Source organism: Propithecus coquereli, unplaced genomic scaffold (assembly GCF_000956105.1).
Source record: "Propithecus coquereli isolate 6110/MARCELLA unplaced genomic scaffold, Pcoq_1.0 Scaffold124, whole genome shotgun sequence".
Lineage (NCBI taxonomy): Eukaryota > Metazoa > Chordata > Mammalia > Primates > Indriidae > Propithecus > Propithecus coquereli.
Genome location: NW_012136525.1, coordinates 2,437,465 through 2,448,872, shown reverse-complemented (window position 1 = coordinate 2,448,872; position 11,408 = coordinate 2,437,465). Strand labels below are relative to the sequence as shown.

Here is an 11,408-nt window from a genome sequence, read left to right as displayed (position 1 = left end):
GAGGCAAGCTACCAGGTTGTGTGAATGAGTATACTGTGTTCACAGAGAAAACATCCATGAGAAAAATCTAAATGTCATTACAGTATAGGGTTATGGATGATGTAAACAATGTTTCTCTATTTAGTGTCATTTCTGTAATATTATTTCACTCTAATAGTTACAAAATAAAATGTATTTAAAATTATAATTTTTTGTGACCAGATGGTCCTTTCTAAACCAGACAGGATTAGAAGAATGAGGTCACGGATCCTGAAGACAATGCTAGATTCTGGCTCCAGGGGAACCTTCAATCCACATGATTAATGAAGAAAGAAGTTTTTGTCCTTGGATATAAGCTTAGGCGGGCATGGATCCTTTCCGCCCCGGGCAGCTGGGTGGAGGAGGACCGGGTGCTCCAGTGACTTTATTTCTGCAAATCCTGTTGGTGCTGCCCCCTGCTGTCCTGCAAGGGGAAGGGCTCAACAGAAAGGATCTGGGTTTTCCTGGCCTTATGCAGACTTCGTCAGACCCAGCGTCTAGGGAGGAGTTTGTTCTCTCTGGGAATCCAAACAGCCACAGGGGAGCCTGGGCCATTCCTGTCTACAGTCTCCCTGTCTTGTCTTTAGACACCTGTCCCTGGGCCAGGGCACTTTGAGGCTGCTGTGCCCAGTGCTAGGAAAGTGGGGAGATTCAGGAGCTGGGTGGAGAGCTGAGGTCCCTGAGTCCCCTGGGCTGGGACCCTGAGCTTCTGTCCTGAATGGTCAGTAGACAGGTGGACACACCAGGGATTTGGGGCAGAGGGGTGACCGTGACGAGACTTGGGTCTGTCCTGCATGCTCTCCATCCCCAAGTCATCTCAGGCTTGCAAGTCAGGGCCTGGACTTCCGTAGGTTATGGACGCGTGGGCAGCGGCTAAAGCGACCCCAAAGGAGTGCTGGTCACCAGCCCTCAGGCCCACCCTGCCCACTCTGTCCATGTCTGTCTGAAGTCTCAGTCGCTTGTGCCCCTTCCTGGCTTTAAAACTTTGCATGGCTGCGCCCTCTGATCCACTGGCCTGTTGGGCAGTTTCTTCCTCCATAACCGGCTCTGCGTGACGTCCCTCCACACGGTTCCCACCTTGCATGTGTGTGCCAGTCACACTCATGATTCCACGGTTTCCCAAATATGTCTCGCATTTGCACCTGTGACTCCCTGACCAATACCATGATCTTCAGTCATCAGAGACCAAAAAGCAGCATAACGTAGTGGCTAAAGGGGTGGGCTCCTATGCCAGAGTCACCAGGTTCGAGTCCAGGCACGACCACGTAGAAGCTTTGTAACCGTGGCCAGCTCATATAATTTCTCTGTGCCTCTAAATAGCCTCATCTGAAGAACAAGGATAAGGACAACAGTCCCCACACCAGAGGGTTGTTGCGAGGATTAAGTGAGTTAATAACTGAAACTGCTCAGGAGAGTGCCTGGCATTTGGCAGACAATAAATATCATGACTTGCTTAGTGAGGGAAAATATTAATAGCAAAATGGTTAGGTCAGTTGTTCTCAAGCAGGAGCAATTTTGCTCCCTAGGGGCTATGTGACAATATCTAGAGATTTTTGTTTTTGTTTTTTATAAGCAGGGGATGCTGCTACTGGCATCTAGTAGATGGGGGCCAGGGATCTGCTAAGCATCCTGCAATGCACAAGGCAGCACCTCCACAACAACAAATTATCTGGCCCAAACGTCAACAGTGTCGAGCCTGAGAAACCCCGGGTTGGGTGGTCAGCCTCCAACCTATTTGGGTTCAAATTCTAGCTCTGCCTCTCATTTGATAGATAACTTTGGCAATTACTTAAACTCTCTGTTCCTTAGTTTCCTTATCCGTCAAATGGGGACAATAATATGGAACTGGGTTCTTGAGAGGAGTAAATGCCTGGCATGTAGTGATGGGGCCCCGGACACCTCCCTCCTCATGTCCTTTGGGAAGCCCTCTTTGACTCAGGCGGGATTACTTTCCCTGCGCTTAAGGCCGCTGGAGCGTATCTTGATGCATGGTAACCTCCTGCCCACCTGTCTGCCTTCCCCACGGGACTGTGGGCTCCTTGGGGGAGGGACTTTGTCGTACAGGTTGCAGCAGCCCCAGCACTGAGCCCAGTGCCTGGCACATACGGTACCCACCTGTGACTGTGGGCGAGTTCTTGGGACGGGGCAGAGAGGAGAAGGAGCGGTCTGCACCAGCTGTTGGGGCCTTCGAGGAAGGTGCCTGGGCGGGAGGAGAAGCGGGTGGCAGACAGGTGTGTCCGGGAGCGGGGCTGGGCCGTGGAGGCAGATGATCTGAGCACAGCCTCCCATCGACTGTTCTCTGGTGAGCGTTGTGGCCACCGCCACGTGACCTGGCCCCTCACTGTTGGTGCCTTGTTGGAGGGAGCAGCTCCCTGAGTGGAAGGAGAAGGATTCTGCCCCGAGAGGGTCCGGCTGGCCCTCACCTGGGTCTGTCATTTGGTCACAGGGCTTCTGGAAGTGGCAGCAGGTCTGGGCCTGATGGGCATCCAGGTCCTTCCGGGTGACAGCAGAAGCTCCTGGGGGCAGGCTGGGGGCTGCCCGTAGTCTCTGACTGTCAGGGAGAGCACAGGGGACTAGAGAGCCTTCGTAACACCTTCCCAGGTATCCTCCTCCTCTCAGTCGTCAAATTTGGCTACGGCTGATGGCCTCTGCACGAAGCCTCCTTTCACCCGCATCTCTCCAGCTCACTCACCCCCCTTCAGCAGAGACGCCTCTGGCTGCGGTATCACCGTGCTGGCCCCGGAGGGATCGGGAGGACCCCAGAGACTCTTTACTCCGGGAGGCCCCACCGGCTATCCAGGGTGGCTCCTCCCGTCCCGCATGTCTGGAACGTCCTCCCCCCATTGCTGCTGGGCTTCAGGCCCCGTTGCTCTGTGCTCCACACAATCTGTCGGTCTGCTTCCTACTGGTAAAGGTCTGGTGCCATCTGAGATGTCCTCCCTGCCTCTGGGTACTCATTCTCCCTAACGACGTGAGGCACATTGAGCTGTATTCTAATGTACCTGCTCTTTTGAAGTCACAGAGTGAGGTCACACACCTGTGAAAGGGGCGGGGTGCCACCCGAAGATGCTGGACATTCATTTTAGCAATTACCTAGGGAAGGGTGGTTCTCAGACAGTACTCAGGCAGGTGGGCCTCAGAGAGGAAGGGAAGGGGACAGCTGCCTGACTCTGAACTTCACTTTAGACTTGTAGAGGGACAGACGCTGAGATGTGGGCACTGGGTGCTTAGGTGGCATCTGGGCTTAGAGGCAGGACTGTGAGCCCTGAGCCTTTTTGTGGCTGGGCATATTTTCGCTGCCCTTAGTCACCCGGTTCTTTTGCCTGCTTGGTGGATATTGAGGCCATGGTGCTAGGACAGGGGACATGTGCGATGAAATTCAAAGTTGGGAACATGTGTCAGTTACCTGTGGTTGTGTAATAAATCACCCCCACAATTAGCAGTTTAAAATGACAATCGTATTATTTCTCACTGGTTCTGAGGGTCAGGAGTCCAGAAGTGGCTGAGATAGGTGGTTTGGGCTCAGGGTCTCTCGCAAGGCTTCCGTCCAGGTGTGGGCCGGGCTGCGGCTCTGATGGCCGCACTGGGGCCAGAGGTCTGCTTCCAGGATGGCGCCCTCGGCTGTGGGCAGGAGGCCTCAGTTCCTCGCACACGGCCTCCTTGTAGGATCCTTGCGTGTCCTTATGGACTGGTGGCCGGCTTTCCCAAGTGATAAGGTAGAAAGAGCAAGGCGGGGGCCAAAACGCCTTTTATAATGCAGCCTTGGAAGTGACATGGTGTCACTTCTGCCATATTCTGTTGGCACATTCTATCTACACAGACCAACGCTGATACAGTGTGGGAGGAGATGACACAAGGGCAGGACTACCAGGAAGCAGGGGTTGCTGGGGCCATCTTGGAGGCTGGCCATCATAGAAGTAGACATTATTTTAGTACAGTCAGTGCAGGAGGCCAGTTAGCAGGGTGCTATTTTTGCTAGGTATGGTTGTATTTCAGACAGGCTCTGACCCCGTCCTCCTCCACCTTAAGATCTGAAGGGCCCTTTCATCCTTCCCCATCCAGTAGCAGGACTGGACAGATTAAAGTATGACCTGCAGGAGGCCAACACAGAGGAGGCAAGGCTTTGGGAGAATAGCAAAGGTTTAAAGGGAACCAAGAAGCTGTTGAAAAGGGGAGCGGATGGGCAGGGAAGAGCAGCCCCAGAGACTGCGTCCTGAGACTCTCGGACCAGGTCCCACACCAGCGGATTGTCCAGAGGATCAAGTTCAGAGCCTGGAGATCCCAGTTCCAAATCTTCCAATCCCCACGGGCTTTGTGTGGACTTTCATCCTGAAGCGAAGTTATTTAGTAAAGGACTGTCTAAGCACACTGTGCCTGCGCTTTGCTTGCTAACAGCAAGGCGGTCGTGTGACCTCCCGCATCGCCCCTCCCTGCGACAGTAAGGAGTTTGTGGGTGAGGCTGCATTTGTGCCTCAGATAATCGAGGTGTATGTCACCCTCTGTTCCCTTCCCTTTTGTTTCCTCCAAGACTTTAATAAACCCTTATTCAAATGGTCCCCTGTCCCATCTGTGCTACCCAGAAAGAGAGGCCGGTGGGGAGACAGGCTGGGACGGGGGGAGCGACCTCAGGAGAGAGGGCTTTGCCCTTTGGCTGCCCCTCCCTGTGTGGGCTCTGTCTCCATCGGGGACCCAGCAGGATATGCTTTGGTTACATGAAGAGTGACCATAGTGTCCTTACAGCTGCATCACGGCCATGAGCAAGCCTCGTCTGAAGCAGCCAGGAAGAGAGAGGAAACAAAGGGAGGAGGTGGGTGTGGAAGGTGAGACAGGAGGTCAGTCGTGGAGCATCAGAGCTGGGCAGGACGCGTCCTGTGAGGGACACGGGCACACAGAAGCAAAATCCTTTGCCCAAGGTCACCCAGCAAGGCACCGGCGGTGACTCCTCAAGCAGTGCTTTTAGCTCTGTATTGTGCCACCTGCCCAGGTCGGTGAAGAAGCCACAGCTGTTGTTACGTGCACAGAGCAAAGGGGAAGGAAGGTTCTGGCTCTCAGCAGTCCTACAGGGCAGTGAATGAACAGGCCGCACGACAAGATGCACACACTGGATTGGGCCCCACACACTGTGCCCTGAAGAGGCGTGTGCGAGACAGCCTTGCGCAGGACATGCACATTTGCACGGAAGAAAAACTGTTGGGTTCACACGTAAGTAGACCCTCCACCTACTGACTCGTTGGTAGGGCAGGGCTGGCGGGGCCCACACCGAGGCATGACGGAGGGGGGCTGGAGCTCTGTTAGCGTGGACAGATGACGACGTATTCTGCAGGGGACCGGAGCAGGAGCCCAGAGGCCTCTCAGAGGAAGGAAGTGTGAGAGGCTACTCCAGGGCAGAGTCAAGGCACTGGGCTTCCGTATCCAGCATTTGTGGGGACCAGGGCTAAGGAGCCGGAGGGTCAAGGGGCAGTGGCTGTGCCTGCTCGAATGGGGTAGCTTCCGTGTGTATTGTGGGGGGCTGGGGAGGGGAGGCCTGAGGGATCGAGGTGGGGGTGGGGCGCTGGGGCTCCCCTGCACTGAAGCCTTCCTCCGCAAGGCGGGAGGCCGGAGTGGCTGTGGCAGGAGCAGAAGTGCCTGGATGCTGGCGCGGGGGCTCCGCAGGGCAGTGATGTCTGGGGGAGCGTGCACATCCTCCTCTGGGTGTGAGGGGTGGGGTGCAGTGAGACGCTCTGGGTCTGGAGCCCTGGGGGCTGCAACAGCTCCCCTTCATCTCCGTCACCCCCAGACCTGCCTGGACAGCCAAGGTGAGGGCTATGCCAGTTCCATTTCTCTGGTATCTGTCACTTAGACTTTGGTATAAACGTGTCGCTGTAAGTTCAGGGGTAGCAGCAGCTGATGTCTTATCCTTACCTGAAGAACAGAAGGCTTTACCTCCGATTAAGAGAGTGTCAGTCAGCCAGTGAAGGCGCAGGGAATGCCACAAGCGATGGTAGCGAGTGTTTGTTCCCGGCACTCTGCTGTCTACCTGGAATCCTCACAAAGTCCCCGGGAGGAAGGAAGTTTTCTTGGTACTGCCCGGTCCGACTGGTGAATGTGGCCTATTTGCCTACGGCTGGTGCCTTGTACATGCTCACGCCGCTAGTAACAGGTAGCAGTTTGACACCAAAGCCTGCTCGCCTGACCGCTCTGCAGTGCTCCCTCCCAACGTTGAGCGCTGTTCTAGGCTCATCTGGAGCCTCTGGGGTAAGTGATTTATCCCTGAACCCAGTGGTCTGGCCATGCTGGTGACCCTCTGCTTGGGCACTGCCCACTGGGGACAGAACAGAGGCTCCAAGGGCTGCCCCCTCTCCCGAGTGGCCAGAGCAAAATGAAGGCAGGGAGGGAGGGAAGGGAGGCGTGGGAATGGTGGGGTGGGGGAGGCAGGAGGCTTACCCTCAGCTAGAAGGTAGGCCAGGAAGCAGTGGAGAGACAGAGGTCACTCTTGTTCCTACTGGAAGGGTGAGTATGGAAGGTCAGCTCCAGGTTGTCCCCTGGAACCTGAGCGGTCTCTGGTGGGGGTGGGTACTCAGCTTGGACACAGACAGGTGCCCATAGAGCAGTCCCAGCCCATCGGCTGAGATCTGGGGCAAGAGGAGGCCAGCGTGGTGGTGCCTACTCTGGCCCCTGGCCAGACAGGGTTCTCTGGGCATCACTTGCACCCCTGGCCTCAGCGGCCTTGGCTACCACTCTTGTTTATTTCTTTCTTTCTGCCCTCTGTGCAAACCCAGGTGAGCTGCATCAGAGTCCTCCACGGAGCTCCTGGATTTGCCCACCACGTCTCCTCACCCTCGCCCCATCACCTGTAGGCTGTGCCTACAGGGTCTCCCCCACCCTCGCCTGCCCGTCATCAGGGACACAGCCCTGGGATGGCTCCAGGTCAGCCCCCAGGGACCCTGAGAGCACGGGTGCTGTCACGACTCAGGGGGTTATATTGGGGCAGGGGGAGTCTGGGGAGACTTCTCGGAGCGCTGGATGGGGGTATAGGGAGTGGTCCCGGGGCCTGGAGGGGCAGTGGGCTCCAGAGGATGAAGACCCTCCTGTGGAAGGGCAGGGAGTGGCTGGAGGGGGGGCCGCCTCCCCACCCTCTTCGTCATCCTCCGCATTGGTGATCTCAGGCTCTTACTCTGGGTACTGAAGCCTAGAGCAGACGTGGCTCCTGCTTCTCATGTGGGTAAGATCAGGATGGGGGAAAAGGGCCAAAATGGCCATACCTCTGCTCTCTCGGGATCCTAGGATTTCTGGTGGCTTTTAAGGGTTCCCTGCTGCCAATGGGGGGGGGTCCAACCGTGTTGCAGGATCAGCTCCTGGCTGGGATGGCCTTTGTGCTTTAGAGCTGAGGAATGTTCCGTTTCCACCTGAGCTCCTTTCTTTTCAACATACAGGTCTGGGGTGGTGGCCCAGGGAAGAGGTGGGGCAGGTGAGGAGGGGCACCTGGCTAGCCTTTGCTGCTCTGCCTCCTCTTGGGACCCCCAGCAAGACTTGGAGCCCAAGTCCTTCAGCAGAGGCTAAAGAATCATTTGGAGTTTGGCAAGAAGGTTGTTTGTGACTCCTGGTGCTACCGGGCCTGGTGGACAGGGAGTGGGGTGGGGGCCTGGCACTGGGCCGGCTTAAAGAGCGCGGTTATTCCATTTCACATTTCACATTCGGTTGTGCCCTCCCCTGCCCTTTCTTCACGCACTCATTGGTTCTCCGGTGACCATCTCTTCCCACTGAGGACAAATGGAGCCTGGTTTGAATGAGGGGTGTCTTGTGAGGATGAGTGTGTGGGTTGGGAATTGGGGTGTGGTGGGGATGGGATATCCAAGAAGCTGGTGGAGGAGGGAGGACTGACTTTGGCTTCCACTGCAGTGAGCAGTGTCCCCGTTTCCCGCAGGGAAGGCAGCAGCTCCAGCTGCCCACAGTTCAGGGGTTGGGCTCCCACCCCCTGGAGATGCATCTTACGTTCTCAGTCCTCGCCCAGGCTTGTGTTCCCTGGGGGTCTCCAGGCCTCTTGTTGGATTCTGGCTCTTGCAGTTGAGCTGAGGATGGGAACCTGCAGTGCCCACGGGCTGGACACCCACGTCGCAGGGAGTTTTGAGGGACTGAGCCCACTCTAGCTTGGGTCTTAAAGCCACTGCAGAGGCTTACAAGCTCCTGAGTCAGGCCCTGTGGCAAGACCCCAGCCAGGGGCACTGGACCAACGTGAAGGGCATGGAGGACCGTCCTGTGGGGAGCGGCTTGGACATGCACTGTGAACTCAAGAGCCAGGACACTGTGTGGACCTGGAGACTTGGGCGATGGGCAAGTACACGTGGGGCATCTTCCCGTGCCTCGGAAAGGGATGAGGTAGGCCCTGGCAGCCCTCAGAGCTGCTGCCGGGTGGCTTTGCTGGGAAGAGGGCCCTCCACTCCCCACTCCACTGGGGACATCTGCAGAGAGGCTGGGCAGGAAGTAAGCTATGCAGTTCAACTCTGAGTTCTTTTTTTTCTTTTCCAAATTCATTCCAGGGTGTGTGGTAGGGTCAGTATCGCAAGTGTAGTTCTTCTTGGCCAGAGCCCCAGTAAGTGTCTTGTCTGTGTAGGGGGCCTGGCCGCTGCAGGAAGAGGGGTCAAAGGTGGTCATCCGATGGGGCCAGGGACTTTCCAAACCCCTAACACTTCCATCAGGCTCTGTCCCTACATCCACATTGAGCCCTCTTCTCTCTGACACTTGTACCCCATGGGACTTTTATTCTGAAAGAACCAAGGCCAGAGGCTGGACCTGGCCCTGACCCTGAACCAGCCCTGTGCTTCTGGGCTGTTTTCCAAGGCAATGACTCTGGGACCCTAGAGGAGGGGCCTTGCTGTCCTCAGCTGTCCTCTGCAGCCCCTGCCTCCAGCCTTGCTGGCCTTTGAGCAGAGGGTCCACCTAGCCAGGCCTGCTGGGCGTCTCCTCCTGTTGCCTTCACACCCTCATAGCCCTCAGCTTTCCATCCCTTGGCACCTCTGGCTGCTTCCCTTTGCAGTCTTTTCTGGCCTCCTCGCTGCCTGTCCTTCCCAGGGCAGCCATGGAGGCCAGGCCACTAGTGAGAGGCTCCCCATCTCTCCCAGCACTGGGCAACGGTCTCGCCCAGTCCCATCCCTCTTCCCCAGCCCGTGGGATGGAAGTATAGAACAGCCAGGGGGCCTTCAGGTGTCTGAGAGTCTGCGGAGCCCTGTGTGGGTGGGGCTGTGCCTTGGGCCTGGTTCTGTTGAGCACAGGAGGCTTTCTCGAGAAGAAGGACAAAGAAGTGGACAAAACGACTCTGCCAATAGCTCCTGTTTAAACTTTTGAACCCCAGTCACGGTCTTCCAAAAGGTCTACCAGGATAGAATTTCCACTAACCCCCAAATGCCCAAAGCTTAGTTCTTTCTTAGAAGGAAAATGAGAGGCCGGATGAATGGGGTGAGCAGAGACTGGCCATCCTTATGGGCCCTTTCCCTTTGCCTGCTCTTTTCATCCTGGAGGTGAGGTCAGTATGAGCAGTGGAGTATGAGAAAGAGAGGACTTTGGCCTGGGGACTGCAAATTACAGATCATGGGGAGGGGTGAGGAGGGACCCAGAGGGAGGGTGAGTGGGACTGGGGACCTGGCACAAGCAAGAGTCTGGAGTCTGGTGCTGTTGGCGGGGGGCCTCAGCTCCTGTCCGGCTATCTGACCTTCCGGAAGACCTGCTCGCACACTGCATCCCTGGCCGTCAGTTCCTGGGGACAGAGGAGGCATGAGGAGGAGAGAGAAAGAGGGTTCTTGCCAAGCCGGAGCTCCTTTTTCCAAGTCCTTGACCTCCATTTAATCCTTCCAGATATAGCCGCTAGAGTGTTTGATGCATGGGGAATTGTATCATTGTTCCAAATCCTCAACTTTTCACCCCAGAGGAAGGGAGGTGGCTGGGTCAGGGGATGTGAAGTGGGTGAAGTGTCCATCGCTGCAGCTCTGACTTATGGGCATTCATCTGCAGAGCAGCCAGGGCCCACCGCAGACACTCCAGTTCTTCCTCCCCCCTTCCTGGTGCTTTTGTTTTCCCTCCTTGGTCCCTTCCTCGGAAGGGGGAGCGGGGCTGCGGTAGCGGGTAGAGTAGTAGACCTGTTTGGTGTGGGCAAGGGGACACATCCTAGCAGGAGGCCCTTCTCCCAGCCACTCTCATGTGTGTCCCCCCTCCCAGCCCTCACCCAGTTACCAGATACAACTTCTCGTCCTCCAGCCAGTGTCTCCAGCCCCGGTTGGGGACCTCCCCTTTCTGCACACACACCAGCTGCTCCTCTTCCCAGGTTACTATGGTCTATAGGGGAAAGCAGGAATGAGGGAAGATTAAGGGGTAGGACCCCCCAAATGCTTCCCAACTCACTCTGGCTGGGCTCCCCCTCACGCTCCACAGCAGATACTGTCTGCTCCGGCCCTGCGTTCTGAGTGAGAGAGCTGCTCTGATCCCGCAGGACTCCACTCCCCACTCCAAACGTCCACTGAGGGGCCCAGAGTTGTCTGCGGTGACCTTTGGGGGAGAGCAGGGAGAGAGCAGGATAACTGGAAGTGAAATTGGGGAGAGGGTGATGAAGAATGGAGACTTTGTTCTCTGGACACCTCTGGTTGACCTGGAGAGGCTTTTGGGAAAGAAGAGAGATTGGTTGGGAGTCCTACCAGGTAATCTCTTTTCTCCTCTTTTCCAGTTTCAAGAACAGCTTAAGTGTCCTTGGAAAGGAAGGCTCAACCTCTCTGGGCCTGGGCATTCCAATCAACCTTTACCGAGCCCTTCCACGGGATAGGCCCTGCTAACCAAGGAGCTCCGAGTCTTGAACAGATGGAGGATCAGTAAAGAGGTGTCCAGGATACCAGGCAAGAGTGTGGGGTGGGAGTCAGGAGGGAAGAGCAGAGTCTTCAAGGAAGTTACGAGGTAATTGGATTGGAGACAATGGGACATTTCTAGCAAGGAAAGAAATAACAGAGAGGTAAGAAAGAAGGGCAAATAGCTCTGAAGGCCTCTAACCTAGCGACGATGTGGGAAGGGCAAATGAGGAGCTGGTTCACAAAGACCCTTGTCTGCCACGTTAGGTGTGTGGATTTTACCTGGAATTTAGTAGATTGACGCTGAAAGGGTGACGAGGTCACTTTGATATTTTAGATAGATCCTGTGGCTATCATATGCAGAGTGGATTAGAGAAGAGTTAAAACTGAGAGCTAATTTCTGGCACTAGGTGAGAAATGAGGGCCTGAATTACGTGGTGACAGTTTGAAAGGCTAGGAAGGAACAGATGAGAGCCATTTGGAAGAGTGATAGTCAATAGAAATAAAACGGGTCATAAATGCAAGCCACATACATAATTTAAACATTTTTAGGAACCATATTAGAAAAGTATTAATAAAAAGAAA

The 11,408-nt window shown here is 55.6% G+C and overlaps 1 protein-coding gene across 2 annotated transcripts in view; it reads right to left on the bottom strand.

Moving 5' to 3' along the window:
- Positions 1 to 9,306: 9,306 nt before the first annotated feature.
- The window catches only part of RBP5 (retinol binding protein 5, cellular), a 5,103-nt gene continuing 3,001 nt past the window's right edge, over positions 9,307 to 11,408 (bottom strand). Inside the window, exons 3-5 of one of the 2 annotated variants that reach the window (XM_012637844.1) lie at positions 10,390 to 10,533; positions 10,222 to 10,323; positions 9,307 to 9,748 (exon numbers count right to left, since the gene is read on the bottom strand). In XM_012637844.1, the coding sequence (XP_012493298.1) occupies positions 9,695 to 9,748; positions 10,222 to 10,323; positions 10,390 to 10,533 (300 nt within the window). In that variant the 3' untranslated portion in view covers positions 9,307 to 9,694. The remainder of the gene's footprint in view (positions 9,749 to 10,221; positions 10,324 to 10,389; positions 10,534 to 11,408) is intronic. The other variant, XM_012637845.1, reaches the window with a different exon arrangement.